Source organism: Microcaecilia unicolor, chromosome 4 (genome assembly GCF_901765095.1).
Source record: "Microcaecilia unicolor chromosome 4, aMicUni1.1, whole genome shotgun sequence".
In the NCBI taxonomy this organism is placed as follows: domain Eukaryota; kingdom Metazoa; phylum Chordata; class Amphibia; order Gymnophiona; family Siphonopidae; genus Microcaecilia; species Microcaecilia unicolor.
The window spans coordinates 219224691-219248583 of NC_044034.1; the positions used below are offsets into that span (position 1 = coordinate 219224691).

Below are 23893 nucleotides of genomic sequence, written 5' to 3' on the forward strand. Positions count from 1 at the left end.
ATCATTCTGTGGGAGGATCCTATATTTCTGGGTGGTCATATGCTTCTCTTTCACCTCCCCCCCCCCCCCCCACCAAAGTGCTTCTACTATTACTACTACTTATTTCTACAGTGCTACTAGAAGTATGCGCACTATACATTTGAACATGAAGAGACAGTCCCTGCTCGAAAAAGCTTACCATCTAATCAAGACGGACAAACAGGACAAATAAGGAATAAGAGAATTACTAAGGAAAGGAATGATGTGACATGGGTACTGTAGAAGTGAATAGGGGTTAGGAGTTAAAAGCAGCTTAAAAAAGGAGGGCTTTTAGCCTAGGTTTGAAGACAGCCAGCTTGATGTACTGGCTCAGTCTATTCTAGGCATATGGTGCAGCAAGATAAAAGGAACAGAGTCTGGAATTGGCAGTGGAGTAGAAGAGTACAGATAAGAGATTTACCCAATGAAAGGACTTCCTGGGAAGGAGTATAGGGAGAGAAGAGTGGAGTGGTACTGAGAAGCAGATAAGAATGAAGAGGTACTGAGGAGCTTGTAAGTCAATAAGAGGCATTTGAATTGAATGCAGAAATGGATAGAGGGCCAATGAAGTGACGAGGAGAGTGCTAATACGAGCATAGCGACATTGGTGGAATATAAGTTGTGCAGTAGAGTTTTGAACAGATTGGAGAGAGATGGCTTAGTGGGAAACCTGTGAGAAGCAAGTTGCAATAGTCTAAGCATTTGACAACTACAGATGACATCTCGGGCTGTAATATCTGATTCTAGTTTTGGTTCTATATTCTCTTCCTGGTGGAAAATAAGATGTTGCAATACCAATAGGGGGTGGGAGGGGAGGGCACAGTATGGGAGGGTTGTCCTTATGTAACACCATAATTTAGAAAAGCACAGCTTTCAGGGACCTTCATGGTAGAAAGATTTGAGTCTTTAAAAAAAAATAAAATGTTTCTTATTCAGAGCAGCTATATGCAGTGGCTCCAGATTGAGTCCTCTTGGGTCAGGTCCAGCGTATCTTGGATGGGGCTATGTTGACCACCTGCAGGTAATAGTATGCATAGATAAGATGTCTTGTATGTCCCTATGGAGAACCTAACAGCTCCTGGACATGTTAACTGCTGGGGACTCATGTATGATTGAGGTATGCAGTGGTGGGAGCTCCTTTACTTGGATCCTCCATGTTGACTGGTCAGGACTGGTTCATGATGGGGTCATCTTCTCGGGAGCCTCCAATGCTTCGTGGCACATGGTAATCTCAAATTGGTTGTGCAGTTTCATCCTCTGTGAGAGTTAACTAGGCCTTATACAGCAGTAGACACGGTGAGCTGGTATGACTCTCTTTAGTGGCCTGTATTTCTAGCCATGCTGGAAGAAGGTGCAGAGGAAAGAATATTCACATAGTTGATATCTAGTTGTCAGCCTGTTTCTAGATCCGGCCAAATTTATCAGCAGGCACTCTGAACTGCCAAGGACGTACCTGCAGCGTGATGACCGATAACTTATTTATTTATTAGAATTTAATATACCACTCTAACTAGCAGACCTGAACGGTGTACATAAAATAATAAAAACAAAACAAGATTAAGAAAGGAACTCTGTTTTTAGACAGGAAAGATGCTCCTCATTCATACAGTAAGTGCAAGAATCAAACAAATACCCTAAAAGACTAGGAGATGGAGGGGAATGGGAAGATAGAGAAAGTCGGTGAAAGCGCCATGAGCACAACACTACTCAGAAGGTTCTGTTGTAGGCTTGTTGGTATGGCCAGGTTTTTCAATGCAGTTTTAAAGTTTTTAAAAGAAGGTTCAGCCCTAACAAAAGGGGTCCTTTTACAAAGCAGTAGAGGTAAGAGCTCTCACCTGAAACGGGCGCACATCCATGTCTTCAAAAAAAAAAAAAAAAAAATCTGGCTTTTACCTGCTGCAGTAAAAGGGGGCCTTGGTGCACGTCAAAAACACGTGCCAACACCAGCACAGGCCCCCTTTTACTTCAGCAGGTAAAAGCCGGATTTTTTTTTTTTTTTTTAAAGAAATGGATGTGCGACAAGTGAAGCTGTGTGCCCGTTTCAGGTGGGAACTCTTACCTCCATCCATTGAGGTGACAGTATGGGCTTCCATGCTGCCCAATTACCGCTGGGTACACACCGGGGCCACAAAAATAGTTTTGTAGCGCCGGAAATGGCACGTGCTGGGAGTGGGAGCTACCGCCGGGCTGCTGAAGTAACCTGGAGGTACTTCCCTTTTAGTGAGCGGTAAGCCTGCATTGACCTTACCGCTGCTTTGTAAAAGGGCCCCAAACAGAGGGGGAGTGTTCCAGAAAAAGGGGCAATAAGAAAGCACGGCGATGAGTATATTCAAGTTGGGCAGATTTAGGGCCTGGAAATACCAGGCAAAAATCGTTGATGGAACTAATCAAGCATACAGGAGAATAGGGAATGGATAGTTTGGAGTCCCAGCTCTAAAGTCCATAAAAGTCAATATGAGTTTAAATATAATACACTGTTCAATAGGTAACCAATAAAAGTGTTGCAAAAGGGGGCGGGGGGAGAACTTGATCGTATTTCTTAGAGTAACAGATCAGCTTAGCAGCTACATTCTGAATGAACTGGCATTTCTTAATGTTCATTTGGTAGCAACCAAGGTTAATGATATTACAATAATGTAATCTTGAGATTAGAAGAAAGAAGACCAGGGAGTGAAAGATATTCTGGTCAGTATAATGGCATATAGTGTGTAATTGACGGAGAACAAAAAAACTAATTTTAGATATGATACATAAGAGGATAAAGTCAGATGAGGAGAATCTAGGATGTCTCCTAAATACCGAAAGGAATCAACTGGTAAGATGGATGTACCAAAGAAACAAAATGGAGAAGTAGGTAGGAACAGTCGAGCCACCAGAAAAACAACGGGCCACAGACTTTTGCTGTGTACCAATTTGTGATGTGAAAACCATTGAGACCAAATCTAAATAGTTTTGTAATGGGCCTAGCATACTTGTGACCTGGCTTTGGACCATTGGTCTGACCCACTATCCTGCTTATAATCGAAAGAGAAAAACGCCTGTATTGCGACCCAAATCGGGAGATGGGCGTCTTTCTCCCGTGGGCGCCCAAATCGATATAATCGAAAGCCGATTTTGGGCGTTTCCAACTGCAATCCGTTGCGGAAACGGGCAAAGTTGATGGGGGCGTGTCAGAGGCGTAGTGAAGGCGGAACTGGGGCGTGGTTATTGGCCGAGGAGAGATGGGCGTCTTTAGCTGATAATCGGAAAAAAAAGGCGTTTTACCGCGATTTTGGGTCACTTTTTTTGGACCCTTTTTTTCACGAACAGGTCCCAAAAAAGTGCCCCAACTGACCAGATGACCACTGGAGGGAATCGGGGATGACCTCCCCGGACTCCCCCAGTGGTCACTAACCCCCTCCCACAAAAAAAAACCCCACTTTAAAAACTTTTTTTCCAGCCTCTATGCCAGCCTCAAATGCCGTACCCACCTCCATGACAGCAGAATGTGTTCTATCCTGTGACAGCCTTTCCCTGGTTCTGATATGGCTCTCGGGTGAGTGTGACACCTTTTCTGTTGTGCGCACTGCAGAGTCACGTCAGCAATGCATTGTGGTGGGTGTAGGATACTGGGCTCCGTGATTCCACTAGCTTGTGGCAAATGCTCACGATGTTGGTAGTTGGTAGGCTCTACTCCCATGGTGCTTTCCCCCTGCTTACTGGGTCAGAGTGTGCCCTGTTTTGTTTCCGGTAGTCCATGAGGTAGTGGCCATTTTTGTAAGCCAGTTTTGGATCCCTTTCAGGTGTTAGCCACATTACAGAACTTAGTTCTCACCTTGGATGTGGCTGCACCATTCTGCCAGCTCTGACCTACTGCTAATCTCAATACCAGGGAGACTCATTGCCAGTGGGGCACAACCTCTGATCTGCAGTTAACTGTGAGTAAGCGTGCTTATTCCAATTAAGGACGTTTTCGGAGAGATTAGTCTTCAGGTGTCAACTGCTGTGCCAATGTTATATAGCAGCAACAAGTCCTAGAGGCCTGCGTGTATGCAGGTCCCTGGAGCACTTTTAGTGGTTACCGCAGTGCACTTCAGCCAGGTGGACCCAGGCCCATCCCCCCTACCTGTAACACTTGTGCTGGTAAATGGGAGGCCTCCAAAACCCACTGTACCCACATGTAGGTGCCCCCTTCACCCCTAAGAGCTATGGTAGTGTTGTACATTTGTGGGTAGTGGGTTTTGGGGGAGGGGGGTTGGGTGCTCAGCACCCGTGGTAAGGGAGCTATGCATGTGGGAACGTTGTCTGAAGTACACCGCACTGACCTCTAGGGTGCCCAGTTGGTGTCCTGGCATGTCAGGGGGGCGAGTGTATTATGAATCGTAGCCCCTCCCACCACCAAATGGCTCGGATTAGGACGTTTTTGAGCTAGGCGTTTTTAGTTTCCATTATCGCTAAAAAAAACAAACGCCCAGCTGAAAAACGTCCATTTTTTCGAAAATACGGTCTGTTCCGCCTCTTCACGTACCCGTTTTCGGACATAGACGCCCTTGGAGATAGGCGTTCGATTATGCCCCTCCACGGCTACTTTTATGTTCTTATGTTCTTTTTCATGTCCTCCTGGACCGGTTGGGGCAGCCTGTCATCTACCTCATGGCCTGATGAAACTTGTGGGATAAAGTTAAAAGGATATCATTTTCCATAAAAATGGACAGAAATACTAGTTGGTTGTATAAGAGCAGCAAGTGGGCTTAAGAACATATTGAAAAGAAGAGGGGACAATATTGAGTCCTGGGGGACACCACATGTTAGAGTGCGGTGCAGCAGATGAGTTAGGAGTTACAACCTCATAGACCCGGCCAACAAGAAAAGATTGGAACCAAGTGAGAAATACTCCAGAAATGCCAAGAGAGGAGAGTTGTGAGAGTAATAAATTATGATAACCAGGTCAGATGCAGCAGAGATCTAAAGAAATGGCTACTACTACTTTGTTTTTCCAAATGAGCATATATTTCAGAGAAAATAGCTGTTAAAACAGTTTCCATGCTATGGTGGGCCCTAAAACCAGATTGTCTAGGATGAAGAGCTGGAGTTTTATCAGAGAATGAGGATAATTGTAAATATATCATCTTCTCTAAAATCTTAAACAGAAAGCATAGATTTGAAAACAGGTTGGTAATTTGCTAGGACTTGGGGATCAAGCATGGGTTTCTTCAGGATGGGCGACACTACAGCAAATTTCCGAGAACTTGAAATCTGTCCAGATGACAGGCTAGCGTTAACTAGAGAGAATCTGTGGTAGGAGTTGAAATTCTGGGATTTTTAGCCAAGAAGAAGGGGAACGGGTCTAAAGAGCAGAAGGTGTTAATAAATGAATATGAAAAATGGAATAACCACCATGTGAGACTTTAAATACCATACAAGCAACAATACAAGACGAGCTCAAAATAGCAACCAATGCAAGTTTCTCAATACTAGAGGAATAGATTTAGTCAATGACAGAAGGGACTTTGATTGAAAAGCCGACCACGAAGAGAGTGGCAGTAGCTTATATCAACAAGCAGGTAAACACCATAAGTCAGTTAGTAGCCCTGGAAGCAGCAGCCCTTTATCACTGGGCAGAAGCAAACTACCTGGTCTTGTCATGTCTTTGTAAGTGGCAACGAGAGTTCAGGTAGATTTTCTCAGCTACGATAGGCTGGATCTTGGGGAATGGGAGCTGGGGCAGAAAGCTCGTGAAAGACTCCTGAGAAAATTAGAGAGTCTGAGTGGAGGCAAGGTTCTGGTGTGGATTATGAATTGGTTATTGGACAGAAGAAAGAGAGTAGGGTTAAATACCTCTGTATCATTCCATGGTGCAACCTCACCTTGAGTTTTGCATTCAGTTCTCTTCGCTGTATCTCAAAAAAAGATATAGCAGAATTAGAAAAGGTTCAAAGAGCGACCAAAATGATAAAGGGGATGAAACTCCTCACGTATGAGGAAAGGCTAAAGAGGTTAGGGATCTTCAGCGTGGAAAAGACAGCTGAGGGGGAGATATGATTGAGACCTACAAAATCCTGAGTGGTGTAGAATGAGTAGATGTTATTTACTGTGGTAAAATAACACTTCACGTAAAGCAGAGTATCTTCAAAAGTGCTTTATTCTGGGTAGGATAATGGAAAAAAATATTTTGTTCAGGCAAATATCTAACCAGAGAACTCAAGTATACATTAAACAGCAAAGGTGACGGAGATTCTTGTGGGACCCCACAGGTTGATGGCCAAAAACTAGATTACCCATTTTTTCTAACATAGGTGTATTTTTCATAAATGCTATGAACCAATTAAAGACCTTGCTTGTAATTCCCATCTCGCTTAATCTGGTCACCATGCCAGTGATCTGCATGATCTGAGGCATGGCTTTTCCGTTTTCCTAGATCTCTTTGCATTCCAGTACATAATTTGATAATGGGTTTTTTTTCTTATTTCCTCGCCCCCTTTGATTGCTAATTCTTCCTCCTGGAATAGTGGTTTCCAAACCTGGTCCTGGAGGCACCCCAGTCAGTTAGGTTTTCAGGATATCCACAATGAATATTCATGAGAGATTTGCATTCACGTGCTTCACTGCATGCACATCTATCTCATGAACATTCATTGAAAACCTGATGTCTGAGGTGCTACCAGAACCAGGTTTGAGAACCACTGTCCTGGAGGTTTCTGTGGTCGGGTTTCTGAGCACCATTATGTAAATTTATGTAGGAATGCTGTATGGGTAAAAGGCATAATATAAATCAAGTGACTATTAGCAATTCCTTGGGAAATGTGTCTCTCTATGGCAGCATATTTAGATCTGTAGTTGAGTTCTGCTTGGTTGTTCAATGAGAATCTTTTATTGTCCATTATACATTGGGTGTATAATTTGTTTCCAGCTGAACTGTTTTTTTGTTTTAGCGTGTTTGTTTGATTCTTACACTTATTGTATGAATGTCTAACAATGCAGTGCCTTTTTTTTTTTTTTTTTTTTACAAATAAACCCTTAATCTCTACAAATAGGTGTTGGTAACTGCTCACATGCTAATGTCAACATCATGTGGTGATTAATAAAATAAAATGGAAATTTGGCTATTTTAGTGTTGTGGTAGAAAGTGACCTTAGCATATAGAAACAAAGAAAAATGTCTGCCTATCCATTCCATCTACTCCTTAGAGATCCTATGTACTTGTTCCAAGCTCTCTTGATTTCAGATATTGTATTCGTAGCTACCACTTCCACCAGGAGGCTGTCTCATGAATTCACCACACTTTCTGTGAAATTTCCTCAGGTTACTTCAGAGTCTATCGCTATAGAAATGATTTATAGTAGTAGTAGTAGTCTATGCCCCCTTATTTCAGATCTTCCTTTCAGTTGAGAGACTTTCCTCCTATGCATTTATGCCACATAGGTATTTAAATATCTTTATCATATCTCCCCTCTCCCCCTTTCTTCCAAAATATATGTATTGAGATCTTTAAGTTTCCCCATATGCTTTTGACAAAGACCATTTTGACTGACCATTTTAGTAGCTGCTCTGTGGACCAACTTAATCCTGTTTGTATCTTTTTCAAAGTACGGTCTCCAGAATTGTACGCAGTATTCTAAGTGAGGTATTACCAGCAACTTATACAGGGGTATGATTACCTTGGTGGTCCTACTGCCCATTCTCCTCCCTATACACGTGTAAGCATCCTTCTAGATTTTGCCATCACCTTTTCTACCTGTTTTACCACTTTAAGATCACAAATGTTCACACCCAAGTTCTGCTTCTCTTTCGTACACAAAAGTTTTTTTAGCATTAAATCTTAGCTGTCAAGTTCCAGACCATTCCTCTAACTTCACTAAGTCCTTCCTCTTGTTATCCACACCATCAGAGGTGTCTACCCTATTGCAGATTTTGGTATCATCCACAAAGAGGGAAAACTTACCAGACAGCCTTTCAGCATTAATCGCTTTCAAAAATGTTAAAGAACCTACCCAGGAACTGAACCTTGTGGCACACTACTGGTAACATCCCTTCCCTCAGAATGAGCTCCTTTACCACTACTCTCTGTCGCTTTCCACTCAACCAGTTCTTACCCAGTCACTTTAGGGCCACACTGAGGGCACTCAGTTTATTTACTAGTTTATTCGGAACCGTGTCTCTTTGCTAAAATACAAATACACCAAATCTAGCACTCTCCCTTGATCCAACTTTCCGGTCACCTAGTCAAAGAAATTAATCAGATTTGTCTAACAAGACGTGCCTCTAGTGAAACCATGTTGCCTTGGGTCCTGTAATTCATTGATTCCAAAACCTTTACTATTTTATGTGTTTTCTTTAGAAGTCAGACTTATCAGCCTATAGTTCCAAACCTCTTCCTTAATTTCTCTCTTGTGGAGAAGGCACATCATCTGCTCTTCTCCAGTCCTCTGGGACCACTCCTCACTCTAGAAAAGCATGGAAAAAGCTCAGCCAGCAGAACCACTAGAACTTCCCTTAGTACCCTGGATGTGTGCCATCCAGCTCTATCGCTTTGTCCACCTTTAGTTTAGCCAGCTCTTCACAAACACAGTCCTCTGAAAATCGTTGAGGGACTACCACCTCACCATTCCTATTTGCTTTTGTCTTCTGCAGTCCTCCTGCTGACCCTTCAGCTGTGAACACAGAACAGAAATTTAAGCAATTCCGCTGTATCTTTATCAATTTGTACATATTCCTCCCTTTCACCTTAGAGCAAAAGTGGCATTGTGAGACTTCTAACCATTCTAAAAAAGTGTCTTGTTCCGCCCACCCCCCATTTTAACATATTCAATTTTATACTCTCGTAATCTGGTGGACACAGGTTCCCAATCTGCTTAATATGGAAGACTTAGGTTGAATCATTGGCCTGGAAGAGACAGATGGTACTGCAGCAGATTTGTCCACCTGCACAAGAGTCCTATGGGATTCTGATCCCCAGGTACCATCTGCGCTTCATGGTGTACAGCTGCAATGGCTGGGTTGGATGGGAGGGAGCAACTGAATAAAACAAAGGTATGTAATGTGCTAAGGCCACTTTTTCCTGTGCCTTTGTAAAAGGACCCCTTGGTTAAAGTCAAAGATGAACAAATAAAAATTATCTCCCTTTTGTGTATGCTTAGTCTATTGTAAACAGCACTGTTGATTGCAGAAGGTGATACAGAATAAGCATAAAACATGCATTTCAGGCACAGGTAAATTAATTCATTGAGAATAGGTGATTGTCAACAGGAATTTATTGCTATTTCAAATTACACCTGTTTAGAATGCAAACGTGTGTTTATTTCTTGGTTTATGGAGTTTAAAGTGAAAACGAATGTGAGTAGTAACCTCTTGTAGCTGATGTTTAGATCTGCTACAAAAAGAATGTTTTTTTTGTTGTAATATTTTATAAATATTAGTACCAAATCCATGCAGTGTTCTCTATAAAAGCACAAAGCAAACTTAAGTCTGAAAAGTATTTGGCATTAATATGTAGCCAATGTATGGTGGTGATGTAGTAAGCAGGACCTGTTGATGGACTTAAGATGCATCTAATTTGCAGGTGCTGATTAGTTTTGTAAGTGATGGGGAGTACACCAGAGGCACTGCAGCTGTAAATGTCAATAGGGACTCCAGAGGAGCAGAAATCGACCAAGAGGCTGACTGAGTAAAACAAAGCCCTTTATCAGTTACCAAGCAGGTATAGAACTCGCAAGTCTAATGTTACTTTAGTTCAGCAGCTTCACATGTTTTAGCAAGGGTCACCTGTGTTAGTAGCATTTTATAATCCAAACAATAAACAGAGTAAGACCACCTAAAACACAGGAGACAGAGGAAGAAATATAAAGGAAAAAACACACAAAAAATGTTCAAATCATAGTTAAGTTGACACATTTATGAAACTGAATCTGCATCAGACATGAAAAACAAATAGGGAGGAAAAAAAAGGGAGGAAGACTAGTAGAAGAGCCCTGCCCATCTTCTCAGAAAAAGAAAAATAACCTTACAGGGTATACTGAAAAATATAAACAGTCCTAGTGCCAGTTAACCCACAAAACCAAACTCCATCAGACATGAAATCCCTTTATATGAGCATTCCACAAGATGCTCTTTCTGCGATCCAATCGGTCCTCAATAAGATCCACACACAGTTCTGCTGATTTTATCATGTGGTTAACTGGCTTAACCTTCAACAAAAACTTACAAATTTTATGGCAGGCTTTATCAGCAGATTAAGATATTGCTATGGGAGCTACCATGGCCCCAGATAACGACTATGTGTTATTTTGAAGAGACCTTAATTCTCACTTTCTGTGCATATGCCTTTCTGTGGAAGAGATTATTTTCATGGCAGGGGATCCATCAGCAATTTGACAGTTTTTCAGTGGCTGAATAGTGACATCTAAAACTTCAATTGACTTGTGGTGGTTCCAAAATATCCTTTAGATATTATCAAAACGAAGAGTGATTGTATTGAGACTACAGTTTTAAGGACGTTCACTGATGGGAACAAACTTCTGCAGTATCAGAGCTTCCCATGTACACAGTTTAAAGCAGTGGTTTTCAACCTAATCCTCAGGGTCCACCAGGCCAGTCAGGTTTTCAGGATATTCATAATGAATATGTGTGAAATTTGCATGCACTGCCTTCTCGGTATGCAAATCTCTTAACCAAAACACATACTCATCAATGTAAATCTACAAACAGTGCAGACAAAGCAGAAGGAACCAAGGTGGAGAAAAAAGCCTTAGAACTGAAATTTGGATGACTAGTGTGCTATTTTTACTCCATCATAGACATTTTATGAAAGTATTTTTTGGAATTTTTTAAACCTTTTAAAACACATATTTCTATTTAATTGGGGTGGGGGGTGCTAACTACTACTGTCAGGGATTATCTGGTAAGGATAAACAGATTATTTTACTTCAGTGTGATGTTTCTGCACCCTTTGATTCTGTTGAGCATAACCTATTGCTGTGTAGACTTAGTGACCTGGGACTATCTGGTTCAATACTAAGCTGGTCCAAAGACTTCCTGAAAAATAGATCCTGTACAGTCTGGAAAGTGGGTGTAATGTCAAGAAAACTGGACACCCACCTGCAGCGTGCTTCAGGGCTCCCTGTTATCACCCATGCTATTCAATCTGTTCACGAGCTCCCTCTCCCTTACAGGCTGTACTGTCATGATGGGCTACATCTTTCTGTGATGGGGAAAAAGGAACCTTGGGTAGAAATTCAGACAGTATGTTTCTAGACATTTAAACTAGAAGGCGGGGGTGACAAAAGGAAAGAAGGGAATTTGGAAAGTCACCCCAAGAATAAACTTGATGGCAGAGGGAAAGGTCATCTAAATATAGAAAAACACCTAAACTCACTATGTAGATGGAAAGCAATGAGCACAAATGCTCGTAGTCTATGTAAAAAGATTCAAGACTTGCAAGCCCTAATGTCTGAAGAAAACTTGGATATTGTTGCTATTACAGAGACGTGGTTCAATGATTCCCATGAATGGGATGTGACTATATCGGGCTATAATCTTTTTAGAAAGGATAGAGAAGGCCAAAGGAGTGGAGGAGTGGCGCTGTATGTGAGAGACAATATCAGAGCGGCTGAAATACGGGGCTCCTGGGGAAAGGAAGAAGCTTTATAGATCGTCCTGGAAAGAGAAGATGGAACCTGCATCCACACGGGGGTATCTACAGACCTCCGGCACAAATGGGGAAGCTAGACAAGGATCTGATAGAGGATATTCAAAAGATTGGTATGAAAGGGGAGGTGCTACTGTTAGGAGATTTCAACTTGTCTGATGTGGATTGAAACGTCCCGTCTGCGGGATTGGAAAGAAGTAGGGGGATTGTGGATGCCTGTCAAAGTGCCTTGCCTCAGACAAATGGTGATGGAACCCACAAGGAAAGGGTCAGTGCTGGATCTAGTGCTCACGAATGGAGGAAGTGTTTCTAATATCTGGGTGGGTGCCCACCAATGTAATAGTGATCATCACACGATACGGTTTGATATAAGGGTGAAGGCGGAGTATGGGCGCACAAAACTCGAAGTACTGGATTTCAGGCGTACTGATTTTGATAAAATGGGGGAATACCTGAAAAAGGAGCTGTTGGAGTGGGAAGGCTTAGGAGAAGTGGAACATCAGTGGTCAAAGCTGAAGGCTGCTATAAATATGGTGACTGATCTTTACGCAAGGAAAGTAAACAAAAACAAGAGAAACAGGGAGCCTATATGGTTCTCCAACAGGAACAGTGCTGGACAGACTTTTACGGTCTGTGCCCTGAGAAAGGCAGGGACAAATCAAACTGAGGTATGCAAATAAAGTATTGCATACCATGTAAAATGAGTTTATCTTGTTGGGCAGACTGGATGGACTGCCGTCATTTACTATGTTACTATGCTCTGGGTAATGGCGAGCGCATACTGTCATATGTAGACAATATCCTAATGCTAATACCAGTAAGACCTACACTTCATGACACATCTGAAAAGAGTTGTCTGAGCTATGAGCAAAATCCATAAATGGGTCTCAGATCACATGCTCCAACTGAACCAGACCAAGGCAAATTATTATGACTGAATTCCACCTAACCTACTACTTTAAAAGTAGCCAAAGAGTCAAGGGTCCTAGGTATCAAATTAGACTCTTCTCTAAGCTTCAAGGCTCAAATCAGTCTAGTCTGGAAGAAATCCCTCTTTCAAATGCGCCAACTAAGGCTAATATGCTCCTTTTTTCCAAAAATCACATTTCACATTGTTGGTCCAGATGCTGATCATTTCTAACTTAAATTACTGTAATTCCTTATATATCGGCTTAAGTAACAAACTGTTCACTAAATTACAGCTTATTCAGAACACAATGATGCGGCTGATTTTTCCGATTAAGGAACTTCAAAAACGTCTCCGGCCACCTGAGAAACTTGTACTGGCTACGCATCCGGGCACGAATTGCCTTCAAATCAATCTGCTTTGTATTCCAAGCTCTTCACGGGAATTCTTCCAGACTGCTGAATCCAACTGTTCTTTCAATGCTACTACAAATCGAATAGGCTGGGTGACAGTATGCTACTGAAATACCTGGCTTTGAATAATATAAGATTCAAATGTCAGGTAAACTCTGTTCTTCCACCGTGCCATTAGTGAATGGAATTCCTTTCCCATCGCAATCCGAAAAGAATCAAACTACATGAGACTGCGAAAGAAAGTGAAGACTTTGCTCTTTGACATTCTAAATCGTTGTCCTATATACCCTAGTACCCATCTCTTGTGGCTATGTAATTCTGAAACCTCTGCTTCCTGTAATTCTTAGTTTGTGTCTCTGTTCTTCTGCTTCTGAGTAACTTCTACTCTTTAAACCACATCAAACCTCCAGCTGAGATTTGTTTGGTATATAAACTGCAGATTAGATTAGGTGATCCCTGAAGACTGGGTTGAAAACCACTGGTATAAAGGATATTTACAAATGACAGTTTTTAAGATTAAGAAGGTTGTGTACCACCTGAAAAGATTTCAAAATGCAAGCAAAAAAATGAGTAACAGATTCAGAGGGAGGTTATGCATACAGAAGGGCCTGAAACAATAAAGTCACCTAGCAAACAAGAAGCTTAACAATGAGTCTGAATTAGTATGTACTATTCAGTGTTCTCACATGGCAACTGACACTAAAAATTCTTAAGAAAACACTGGTGTGTCCTTCAAAATTTTACTTGCTTTAAGGGTAAACTGGTAGTGGCACATAACTAGGAGCATGAATCTCAAAGAAGAAGAATTGGTTTCTTCTGTTCTGTATGCCCCAGTATATACTTTGTTCTATTCAGTCCACATCTTGGTCTGTTAGCTGCTCCTGAGAGATGGGGAATACTCAACTCTGTGCCTCTTGATTCATATTACTGGGAATTACTTTGCCAAGTTTTGAGTTTATCAGCACTTATTTGCTTCATGCAAAAAAGCACAATGTATAATTAGTTTTCAGGTGATGATGGTGGTCACTTTTTTTTTAATCTCTCCATGTCCTCCTACCCCACCCCCATCTCCCTGTTACAGAGGACCCTGCAGTACGTGGCCGCCTCACTGAGTGCCTTGAGACCATCTTGAATAAAGCTCAGGAGCCCCCCAAATCCAAAAAAGTGCAACACTCTAATGCAAAGAATGCTGTCCTGTTTGAAGCCATAAGCTTAATTATCCATCATGACAGGTGAGCCATCTCTCTGAGCTTAGAAAAAAAAATATATATATATATAATATTTTTGAAGCACTCCAGTAGGACAGCTTTCAAACAGGAGTTCCTTAGAGTCCGTAGTAGGTGAAACCAAAAACGTGGGTTGTGACCATCTACCAGCAGGTGAAGAGAGTGCTGAACTGAACTGTCTTATAGGACGGAGTGCTCCTTGGTCAGTATTCTCTATCTCGAGCAAGCGGATGGCTGGTCTCTTACAAACTCCTGGTCTCATCTGATGGTGGCTCCTGTTCTGGGGTTCTCAGTTCAGTGGAGCTTTGCAGTGTGTGGCTGAGTGATGCTGGCTTTTAGGGGGTACACCTGGTGATACCAGGTCCATCCCCCCTCTAGCCCTTCCTCTATTCTCCTTCCTCACTGAAAAAATAATTGGTGCATAATTCAAGCCCACTGTCTTGGCTGCAGGGGAGATACTGGCTTTGGCCAGTATAGAGAGCTTAGTAGTGGAGAGGGTGTGAGTTTGCTTCCAGCAGCACTGAGTATGACAGGCAGGACTCCTGACGGATGGCTCTCCCAGGGTGAGTTTATCTTTAAATTATCTTTCAACTTCCAGTCAGTTGCAGTTTTATTTTTGTTTTCTTTGTAATGGCTGCCAAAGTTATCAAATGCTGCTCCCACTATGGGAAGTGGAGAGTAGCATCGGGGCAATGTCTGGGTGTTTGGGGAGGCTTTATTAGTTTCCTGCACGGGAGAGTCACAGGCCTATTCTCATGGTGCTGAAAGTGATCTGGCAGCCATTTTACAGTGGTGTGATTCGGGAGCAGCACTGCTGGTGGCTTCTTTACCCGGCACTGTTTCTGCAGTCCTTACACAGATATCGGCCGCTCCAGGGGGTTTTCTGGGGGTGGAGGTCTGAAATTTTTCACCCCGTTTCATTCTACCGCTACATAATGCCTATATGTTGAAGGTTGGTAGGGAAACTGACAGTTCCTTTTAGCTCAGACTTTGGAGATTTCTGGCTTGCTTCCCTGCCTCAGTTTCTCCACTTAAGGACCTTGCTCTGAAGGGGAGACCGTTGTACTCCAGCTCAGAAGTAGGGTCTATTGCTCCCACTTCTCCCTCTCAATCTAGGGAGTCATGTCAGGGTAGTCTCTGCACAGATGCAGGAAGAATTGGAGGAGGGAATGCTATTTACAAAATTTGATGATCCCACCATAATTCTGGTGTTTCATAAGAAAGAGTTGCCTTCCTTTATAACTAAGGCTGTCCAGGGTCTTAATATTTCTTCTGACCCTACTATGCCTGCTAATTCTAAAATGTTGAGCACTAGAAGACTGCCTAAGTCTTTTCCAGTGCATGAGATTATGCAGGAAATCACTGCTCATTGGGTCATCCTGGACACTACTGTTTGGGTGACGAAGGCTGTGTCACGTCTTTATCCTGTTTCCACACCTGAGTTGGAAAAACTACATTTGCCTAAAGTGGATTCATTGGTGGCAGCAGTCACCAAAGACAACCACGCTGCCTGTGGTCAGTTAAGATTTTACTTACAGTTCCAGAGTTGGTTAAATGCTGTTTCTAGTGTGGGAGCAGCGAACAAGCAGCAGGGCAACGCACCATATGTGTTAGGTCTTCTAAAACGGTCTATTTAGCGTTCATGTTCTTCTATACTTTTCATTTAGAGAGCTTGGAGTCCCCTTGGTACTTTAAAAAAAAAATAAAACCCTGAAAGCTTCCCTCACTTCATTTGTGGAATTTTGTTTTTTGTTACCAGAACTCTATTTATATTGGCAGTACAAGTATTCCTTTATCTGTACAAAGGAGTTTAATATGGAGTCAGGCTTAGTGCTGTTGGCTCCATGTTTCTGTGAGAATTTTACATCTTTGATTTTTGGTTTTTTTTTTTTCCTGAGACTAGAGCACTGTTCCCATGTCTCTCCTTGTCAACCATAGAACAGTGAGAACATCTTCTAGGTGCAGTGTTTACAGTGCTTTGAAAAGCAGAATAGTTTATTCTGGAAGGTGGTTGCCTTTCAACCTGAAGGCCACAGGTTCAAGGTTGGTTTGTACATATTAGCAACTGTTGAGCTCAGCTCTGTGTTGAAGGGGGCTTATTTTACTTCACTCTCCTATATTGCTTGCTTTGACAAGCAGTTCATTGCATGTCTTGGACAGCTAACACTAAGCTACAATGCTAAAGGTTAGCTGTGTTGCTTTTCCACAGACGTTCTGCTCTCTGGTATTGTGCACTTACATTTCTCAAAACTATTGCATACCAGCTCCAGCCACCACTAGCTTCTGTTGTACCTTTTCATTGTATTGGACAGCTAGTGATATTACAGAGCTACTTCATAGTAACATAGTAGATGACGACAGAGACAGACCTGCACGGTCCATCCAGTCTGCCCAACAAGATAAACTCATATATGCTACCTTTTGTGTATACCTGGCCTTGATTAGTATCTGCCATCCTCACGGCACAGACCGTAGAAGTCTGCCCAGCACTAGCCCCGCCTCTCAGCCACCAGCCCTCCCCACCGCCGGCTCTTCCACCTAATCTCCGCTAAAATTCTGAACAGGATTCCTTTGTTTATCCCACGCATTTTTGAATTCTGTTACCGTTTTCATCTCCACCACCTCCCACGGGAGGGCATTCCAAGCATCCACCACTCTCTCTGTGAAAAAGTACTTCCTGACATTTTTCTTGAGTCTGCCCCCCTTCAGTCTCATTTCATGTCCTCTAGTTCTACTGCCTTCCCATCTCCGGAAAAGGTTCATTTGCGGATTAATACCTTTCAAATATTTGAACGTCTGTATCATATCACCCCTGTTTGTCCTTTCCTCCAAGGTATACATGTTCAGATCAGCAAGTCGCTCCTCATATGTCTTGTAACGCAAATCCCATACCATTCTCATAGCTTTTCTTTGCACCGCTTCAATTCTTTTTACATCCTTAGCAAGATACGGCCTCCAAAACTGAACACAATACTCCAGGTGGGGTCTCACCAACCACTTATACAGGGGCAGTGTAGAGAAATAGCTTAATGGTTAAAGCAACCAGCTGAGAGTGAGCACAGAGATCCAGAGGTTGCTAGTTCAAGTCTCACTGCAGCTTACCATCAGTAGTGCACAGTGGTACAAACAACCATGTTCTACTCCATCTAGCTCTAGCAGTCAGTCAGTCATGCCAGCTAGTTCTAGTGCACAGCCGCATCAGCCTTCTAAGTCACATTTAGCAAGATACCTTTTTTTAGAGGTATCTTTTGTTTGGAGAAAATCTAGAGAAGTTGGTTAAAGACCTAGGGGAATCCAAGTCTCAGAGATTGCCAGAGGAGAAGCCTAAAGATTCTCTTAAATCCTCTGTCTCATCTTAGGTTTCATGAGGCCAAGTGCTACAGATCAGGCAAATCTTAACTTTCAGGGTTCCCACTTCAACAAAGACAAGCCTTCTGTCATACTGACGAAAAGAACTCTGCTTCAAACTCCAGGTCTACTAATGCCTCCTGCACCTCCTAATGATGGGGTCTATGTTCACTCCTTGGGTTTCATAATAGCAGGACACGCCTCCAGGTTCTGTGAGTGAACCAAAATTTACCTCAGACCACTATGTCTTGGAACTAATAAAACAGGGTTACAAACTGGAGTTCTCCCATCCCTGCTGGTAGATGGTCACAACCCACAAGTCTCTTGATTCATCTGCTATGACTAAAGGAAAGGAAATTATCAGGTAAGATATAATTTTTTGTTGGCCACGTCTTACTTCATTGTATCGGAGTGGATGGTCTGTTGTCCCTAGATTGATGTGATTTTCATATTTTTCTGATAGCTGCAGTTCATTTTTCTGTATAATTCTTACTGTTTTTGGGGCACACACAGATGTTATATATGATACTAAAATGTTAGATCTGTGGAAATGTCTGATCTGCTTATAGAACATTGGTATTTTCCTGTGAACTGTGTGGCTTGCCTTCAGAAATGTTGCCCATTATTCTGCAGAATCTCCGTACAAGAGACAGTGTTAGTGTTTTGTACCATACAGATTTAATAATCCTCCAGGATGCTAATATAGGAGGAATCTTTGGTAGCTGGCTACAGTTTGCATACCTGCTATCTGTGATAAAGGCACCCTTGCATGTGTTCAGATCTCTGATTTTCACAGAACGAATAAGATCACTCATTCCCAGAGTGAGCCGCTTATGGTATGTTTGTTTGTTTTTTTTTCTCCCCCCCCCCCCCCCCCAAACCATTGATATGCAGTGAACCCAACCTATTGGTTCGAGCTTGCAACCAGCTGGGCCAGTTTCTACAACACAGAGAGACTAACCTCCGTTACTTGGCACTTGAAAGCATGTGCACCCTTGCCAGCTCTGAGTTCTCGCACGAGGCTGTCAAAACACACATAGAAACGGTGATCAACGCATTAAAGGTAAACCAAATATGTGCACCATAAAAGGCAGGACTTGTCAAGTAGGCTGTTAAATTCTCTTGGTGATTTGCTTCAGGTGTTTTTGCAAAACTTTCTCTGATGTTTTGAGAGAGTTGTTTTTGTGGGAAGGAAAGGGATATGGGATTTAGCATACTTTTTTGTAGCTCAAGGCAAGTAAGCATTTTCCTATCTATAGAGGTTATTTGGTTCACTTTGATTTGGTTTTGGTCAGAAAAGCTTCTTTGTTACAGCTAATTCTAGCAAAAATAGAATTTGCTGGTAATTGGTAGAAGAAAACCATTATATGAAATTGTAATACCAGTCCTCAATTCTTGTAGCATTTTTCCAAAATATTCTGTACAGTTATGGAAGGATCTTCTGTTGGGTGTGGTTGGGGGGGGGGGGGGGCAAAGAGCTACACGATTTGAATTCAAGTTGTTCCTAATTTCCTGTTTATAAAATGTGTCTCCAGAGGGCTTACAATCTGTTTTGTACGTGAAAAAAATGTAGGGTTAATGACTTGCCCAAGGAGCAGCAGTGGGATTTTAACTTTTTTCTGGTTCTCATCTCTGTGCTTAACCATTGGGCTATTCTTGTCTGGGAGCAAACCACACATTTATTGTTTGTTACATTATGGGGGAAGACCAGCTCTCACTTGAAATCATATACTGTCATGTGACTGTTTTTGAAGGATACTGTTAAGAGGCCAGAGTGTCCCAATATAAAAAGTGAAGTAAAATTTGAGGCAGCTTAGATGGATTGAAATGAAGAGCAAATATGATTGCTTCCAGTTTAACTGAATCATTGCTAACAAACAGGTGCTGAATAGGGATTTAAAAAATGTATATATGCATGCCATAAAAAAGATTAGAGTTAAAATTTTGTAGCGTTAAATAAAGATAGTCATAATAAGGAATTTCATAGAGAATCTGTATGGTACTCGTCAAGCCAGTATACAAAATATATGGCAATGGCAGGACAGATTGATTTGGGTGGGATAGCACTGTAGGTGGCAGAGTCAAAGGTAATTCAGTAGCAAACTGCCCTCTGTGGATAGAAATTGCTTGCAAGATGGGAATGAATGTAATAAAGGAAACAAACTTTTTGCCTAGCCAGGATGATGAAATGCTAAAATGTTTATAGATTAGACAGACTAATAAAATTAACAATTGATTTAAGGAGATATCTGAAAAGGGATTGTTGGTTCTGTCTGATTATTGGACTTTGCAAAAGTTGTCTTCGTATTTTCTACTGTACTGTGAAAAACTTAAAAATCTAAATTACAAAAAAACAATAGAATAATGTATTTCATTTACTTAGTATTGATTGGGTGAATATCTTATTGGGGCATGCTAGGGAAATAAAATTTCTAAATGACAAATTACTGCTTCATAGAGCAACTGGTTTTAAGAGGTGAGACGTGGTTAGATATTTTAGATCTAGTTTTATGGATTGCAGGGCCCTGGTTCAAGGAATAAAGGTGGTAGGGGTCACTTGAAGTCACATTTCCTTGTCATCAAGCAGATGAAGCCATTACGTATGGGTTGTGTCCATCAACCAGCAGGGGGAGATAGAGAGCACTCAACTTTTCACAGTGCCTCATAGCCAGCCAGCTCCACTGCCTCTTCAGTATTCTCTACCTCCCCAAGCAGGGTGGCTGCAGCTTCTTCGAGCTCCATGAAAAATCTGCCTGGGGGTGGCTCCTGGCTTGCCAGTTGTTAGCCGGGGTGTTAGAGCTTCACTTTGAAGGCACATAGGTTGGCCCTTTCCCTGCCTTACCCATGCCTCCGTGGATGTGGACATATTAGCTTGCTTTTCCTTGTCCTTTCCCACTCAGTGGATGCAGGCACATTGGTTCGCCTTTCCCTGCCTTTCCCACTCATCTGAGCCTCCGGAGTTCTTATTACCTCTGCTTTCCTCACAGCGTTTAAAAAAAAATGGAAGAGGTTTTCCTTTGATTCTTCTATGGGACCGGAGCTGTGATACTCGGTCCGGTGAGGTAAGAGTGTTTTCTAACTCCTCCGGGGTGGGCCCGAGATCGGGGGGTTTTTGGCGCGAAACCGCCATTTTGAATTTCCCCGCCGTTTTCGGCGATGGCTGCAGAGAATGTAAAGCGCTGTTCCCGGTATGCAAACGCAAATCAGCAGCGGGGCTCTGTAAATCATGCTGTACAGGTGTAAGAGCCAGCCCGAGCATGGCGAGCGATGATTCTTCCTGCTCAGAGCTGGCAGCGGACGCCATTTTGAATTCTCCGCATGGCGCGGCCTCCGTAGAGACGGAGAGCCCTGAGCCCGGGGGGGGGGGGGGGGACCTCGAATTGAGGCTATTCAGGGAGCGGCTAGCCCCAGACGGGATCTGGGTGCCCAGGGCGAGTTCTTCTCCCCTGAGTTTGTGTTGTTATGGCATAAAAGAATACATGCTGAAAAGAGCTCTCCCTCAAGGGTCGTCTGAGGCCCTTTCTATTGTCCCCCCGGTGGATTCTGGCCTGGGACTGCCCACTGAGGCTATTTTCCCTGATAATTGGCATAAAGAAAAGCGTAGAAGGGCTAATTCCCCTTCAGATTGTGGTGCACCTCCTCTCCCCCCCCCCCCCCCCCCCTCCGTGATCGGGCTGTGAGGATTCGGAGAGTTCTGGCAGGCCTTCGTGGTCTGAGGAGCCAGAGTCAGGTGCAGAATTACCACAGGATCTGGATGATCCCTCCGCGGTGAGGATTTCCACCATGAGCTGCCAGCGCTTATTTCAGATGCCCTACAGGTCCTTTCTATTGAAGAGCCTGACAGTGGCACGGCCTCCTCTGTGAATCCTGGGATGGCTAGTACCAAAAAGCCTTCTCGAGCCTTTTCTTTGCATGACTCCATCCAAGAGCTTATTTCCACTCAGTGGGCTGACCCCGAGGGACCTTTGAAATTTTCCAGGGCTATGGGGCAATTATACCCTCTGCGTGAGGAGCATTTGGCTCGCCTTGCAATGCCTAAAGTAGATGCCCTAGTCACTGCGGTGACAAAGAGAACTACCCTCCCTGTGGAAGGAGGAGTTGCCCTGAAGGATATACAAGACCGTAGGCTGGAAGCAGCACTTAAACGGTCCTTTGAAATTGTAGGTCTTACTGTTCAGGCGTCTGCATGCAGTTGTTATGTCCTCACTTGGATTCCAGGGCTCTGTCCTTTCCTGGTTCTCTTCCTACCTCTCCCTCCGCACCTTTAGTGTTCACTCTGGTGGATCCTCTTCTACTTCTATCCCTCTGCCTGTCGGCGTACCTCAGGGTTCTGTTTTTGGTCCCCTCCTCTTTTCTATCTACACTTCTTCCCTTGGTTCATTAATCTCATCCCATGGCTTTTCCTACCATCTCTATGCTGATGACTCCCAAATCTACCTTTCTACCCCTGATATCTCACCTTGCATCCAAACCAAAGTTTCAGCGTGCTTGTCTGACATTGCTGTCTGGATGTCTCAATGCCACCTGAAATTAAATATGACCAAAACCGAGCTTCTCATTTTCCCCCCCAAACCCACCTCCCCCCGTTTTCTATTTCTGTTGATGGCTCTCTCATTCTCCCTGTCTCCTCAGCTCGAATCCTTGGGGTCATTTTTGACTCTTCTCTCTCCTTCTCTGCTCATATCCAGCAGATTGCCAAGACCTGTCTTTTCTTTCTTTACAACATCCATAAAATCCACCCCTTTCTGTCCGAGCACTCTACCAAAACCCTCATTCACACCCTTGTCACCTCTCGTTTAGACTACTGCAATCTGCTTCTTGCTGGCCTCCCACTTAGTCACCTGTCCCCTCTCCAGTCGGTTCAAAACTCTGCTGCCCATCTCATCTTCCGCCAGGGTCGCTTTACTCATACTACCCCTCTCCTCAAGACCCTTCACTGGCTCCCTATCCGTTTTCGCATCCTGTTCAAACTTCTTCTACTAACCTATAAATGTACTCACTCTGCTGCTCCCCAGTATCTCTCCACACTCGTCCTTCCCTACACCCCTTCCCGTGCACTCCGCTCCATGGATAAATCTTTCTTATCTGTTCCCTTCTCCACTACTGCCAACTCCAGACTTCGCGCCTTCTGTCTCGCTGCACCCTACGCCTGGAATAAACTTCCTGAGCCCCTACGTCTTGCCCCATCCTTGGCCACCTTTAAATCTATACTGAAAGCCCACCTCTTTAACATTGATTTTGACTCGTAACCACTTGCCTCCACCTACCCTCCTCTCTTCCTTCCCATTCACATTAATTGATTTGATTTGCTTACTTTATTTATTTTTTGTCAATTAGATTGTAAGCTCTTTGAGCAGGGACTGTCTTTCTTCTATGTTTGTGCAGCGCTGCATACGCCTTGTAGCGCTATAGAAATGCTAAATAGTAGTAGTTATGCTGCTAGAGCCTGCCTGGCGTGGTTGCAACAGGCAGTGGAACAGCCCGGAGATAGAGCAGATCCGTTCTCGGATGTGGCTCCGCTGGTGGAGTCGGCCTTGTCCATTTTGGCTGATGCCCTTTATGATATTGTCAGAGCTTCGGCTAAACAAATGGCAGTAGCAGTGGCTACTCACCGTCTTATTTGGCTACGACATTGGGCAGCAGACATGGCCTCTAAGCAAAGGTTGGTGAAGTTGCCCTTTCAAGGCCTTCTCCTATTTGGTGAATAGTTGGGGAAAAAAAAAATTGTTAAAGGCCTGGAAGATCCTAAACCCCAGCGCTTGCCCGAAGATAGGCCGAGGCCTTCCTCCAAGGGCCAGGCGGTCCACTCCTCTTTTAGACCTCGCTTCCGTGAAGCTAGAAGGTACCGCCCGGGGCGTTCTGCTGGGTTCACTTCTCATGCCCGTTTTTCAGCAGAGGAACTCCTTTCGCTCGGACAAGCGTTCCGCAGCCACTAGGCCTGGAGTTCAGGGGCGACCCTCTCAATGATGGTGCGCCGGCCCCCTCCTCGCTTCCTGTCGTCAGAGGACGTCTTTCCCTCTTTGCCGAGGAGTGGGCCAATATTTCCTCAGATCAGTGGGTTCTGGACCTGATCAGAGATGGCTATAGAATAGAATTCAACGCCCCAGTAAGATACGTGCTTGTGGAGTCCCGATGCGGTTCTGCCGCCAAACGGGCGGCGGTAGAGGAGACTTTGCAAGGTCTGATTCAGTTAGGGGCCGTGTCCCCGGTACCTCCCGCCGAACACGGCTACGGCCGATACTCCATCTACTTTGTGGTGCCGCGAAACGGTGGGTCTTTTCGCCCTATTCTGGACTTAAAATAATTAAACAAGTCCCTGAGAGTCCGGCATTTCCACATGGAAACCCTGCGTGCGCCG

At 43.5% G+C, this 23893-nt stretch overlaps 1 protein-coding gene across 1 annotated transcript in view; it reads left to right on the plus strand.

Moving 5' to 3' along the window:
- Nucleotides 1-23893, plus strand: part of LOC115469011 (AP-2 complex subunit alpha-2-like) — a 130222-nt gene that overhangs the window by 95201 nt on the left and 11128 nt on the right. Inside the window, exons 8-9 of the mRNA XM_030201246.1 lie at nt 14043-14193; nt 18430-18598. Coding sequence (XP_030057106.1) covers nt 14043-14193; nt 18430-18598 — 320 coding nt within the window. The remainder of the gene's footprint in view (nt 1-14042; nt 14194-18429; nt 18599-23893) is intronic.